Raw genomic sequence first — 2,461 nt, 5'->3', positions numbered from 1 at the left:
AAAAATCAAAACAAACAAACAATAAGTCTGGGCAAGTTTGTTTTTCTCTTGATGTGGGGGTGATGTCATACTTAAATGTGACATAGTTATGTCATATCTTGATGAGTCCTAGACACACCATTATCTCAAAGGCATTCGGGTGGTTCCTAACCTGTAGAAGATTTGAACTTTTATCTCTAGAATCAAAGTTCACAGAAAATACTGCTTTTGGATCTGCAGATGATATCAAGTAATATACTGAATCTTCTGTTAAACAGTCTTCTCATATAGTTTATGAAACTTAACTCATTATTTGTATTATCTCTAGGGCTTAGAAGATGGTTCTAATGCTTCATCAACGAACAAAAATCTTATGAAGGAGGACATGTATACGGAGATATTGGATGTGATGATGATGGACGAGGTATGATGCCTTATGCGATAAGTATTGTCCTACTGGAAGTAGCATGTGCATCTTTTAAATAGCTATATATTGAGGAAAACCATGTGTGATTTAACGCCTCTCAGGAAGCCCGCGGTCGATAGCGAGGCGATTTGACGCCATCGATGATGTCAGAGTACTCCTCTGGTGCCGGCTGCTGGCTGCGGTTGTCACGTTCAAGTCTACTTTTATCTAGCGGTGTTTTTCTTATCCAACGGTGGTTGACTCGTTGACAATATAATACGTCGCGTGTATCAGCTGATTATATATTGTCAGTAGATTAGGCTGCTAATGATCGGAAGCAGTGGTATGATGCCATCGATGACGCTCCGCGTACACTCCACCACTACTAGTGCAGTGCAGATACTCTTCTTAATTTGTGCTAATCAAATACTCGCATAACCAACGTCTGACGTTCACGATGACCTGGCTGAGACCAATCAGTCATCTATTTATTCCGTCTCCTCCAGGACAAGACAGGACATCAAGCACCTGAGCTCCACATCGATCAGTACCCACGGCCACTCCACTCTCAGCTCAGGGACTCGGTGTCAGGGCGACCCAAGACAGAAGAATCGGATCCAGAAGAATCATGGATTCCCTGACGGCGTCGACGACGGCGAAGCCCACCCTCCGAGTGGCCGCATTCTGCGGCTCCCTCCGCAAGGACTCGTGGCACCGCGGCCTCATCCGCGCCGGTACGCACAATTCATCACCAATCACCATGGTTGCCTAGCTCGCTTGCTAATTATGCACCGCTGAGTTGATCGATGTAGCGGAGGAGCTTTGCGAGGAGTCCATCCCGGGGCTGCGCATCGACCACGTGGACATCTCCGGCCTGCCCATGGTCAACCCGGACCTGGAGACCGACGGCGGCAAGGGCTTCCCGCCGGCCGTGGAGGCGCTCCGCGACAGCGTCCGCGCCGCAGACTGCTTCCTCTTCGCCTCGCCCGAGTACAACTACTCGGTCACAGCGTCCCTGAAGAACGCGCTGGACTGGGCGTCGAGGGGCAAGCGCAACTGCTGGGCGGACAGGGCGGCGGCGATCGTGTGCGCGGGGGGCGACTTCGGCGGGGCCAGGGCGTCGCTCCACCTCCGCCAGATCGGGGTGTTCCTCGACCTCCACTTCATCAACAAGCCGGAGCTCCACGTGAGGGCGTTTGCGGAGCCGCCCAAGTTCGACGAGGAGGGGAACCTCATCGACGCCGAGACCAGGGAGCGGCTCAGGAAGGTGCTCCTCTCGCTCCAGGCCTTCGCGCTCAGGCTCCAGCACAACATGGACGACTGACTGACTCAAGATCGATCGATGATACCTGGCTCTGTGTACCGTGCGCGCTGGTTAATTTGCATTGCCCTTCAGTTTGACGACGTTGTGCTCTATGCACTAGTATTCGTGGTTCCGTGAGAAGTCTGTGCTACCTTTGTGTAATAAAGCGCCGAAGCGTGCAAAAAAAAAAGTAATAAATCGCCGAAGAATTGCACTGTAAAAAAAAGAACGTGTGCGTGCGTATGTGTTTTACCGATGCTACTAGTAGAACGCAAGGGCGCATCGGCTACGTTGAGAAAACAATAGAACTGTTGAAGAAATTGATATTGTCGAAACATATGATGTTTTTAGGTGTTTTTTTTTTTTGTTCTTTTAGAGTTTGTATGATTGTATCCTGTTTAGAAAGGCGAGGCGGCGGCAACGACTTTTAGAAAATGGAATAAGATTCTCCTCACGTGACTCCCGTCTCAGTGCTGCGTAGGCGGATCCCGCTGAATTCGGTCGGCATTTGCCTTCGGTGGATCTACTTGGATAAAGTCTTCATCTGTGTGTGTTCGTGTGTCTATAGATTGGATCCTTTCGATTTAAGCTTCTCTTCATTGGCGAGGTTGCTATTCTGATGCACTAGTCATGTGTGGTCTTAGCATGAAAACTTTCTGATTGGCTACTATGACAAGGTCTGTCCATCTCCTGTAAGGGATGGACGATGACAGCGGTGCGCCTTTGGCTCATTCCATTGCTCGTAATCGTCGCTAGAGGTGTACAGACCTGGT

At 49.8% G+C, this 2,461-nt stretch overlaps 1 protein-coding gene across 1 annotated transcript; it reads left to right on the top strand.

Moving 5' to 3' along the window:
• The first annotated feature begins 841 nt into the window (after window positions 1-841).
• On the top strand, window positions 842-1,897 carry LOC109749758 (probable NADPH:quinone oxidoreductase 1). The gene is made up of 2 exons (XM_020308710.4): window positions 842-1,119; window positions 1,198-1,897. The coding sequence occupies exons 1-2, from the start codon at window positions 1,014-1,016 to the stop codon at window positions 1,707-1,709; spliced, it is 618 nt and encodes a 205-aa protein (XP_020164299.1). The 5' UTR covers window positions 842-1,013; the 3' UTR covers window positions 1,710-1,897.
• Window positions 1,898-2,461: the final 564 nt, after the last annotated feature.

Source organism: Aegilops tauschii, chromosome 3 (genome assembly GCF_002575655.3).
Source record: "Aegilops tauschii subsp. strangulata cultivar AL8/78 chromosome 3, Aet v6.0, whole genome shotgun sequence".
Lineage (NCBI taxonomy): Eukaryota > Viridiplantae > Streptophyta > Magnoliopsida > Poales > Poaceae > Aegilops > Aegilops tauschii.
The sequence above is the reverse complement of the archived record's forward strand: the minus strand, read 5'-3'. Positions and strand labels throughout refer to the sequence as shown.

Bases quoted from the DNA above. Each gene is read 5' to 3' on its own strand.
- LOC109749758 (XM_020308710.4), top strand. From the start codon at position 1,014: ATGGATTCCCTGACGGCGTCGACGACGGCGAAGCCCACCCTCCGAGTG. The intron at 1,120-1,197 runs GTACGCACAATT...TGATCGATGTAG, and splicing joins CCGCGGCCTCATCCGCGCCG to CGGAGGAGCTTTGCGAGGAG.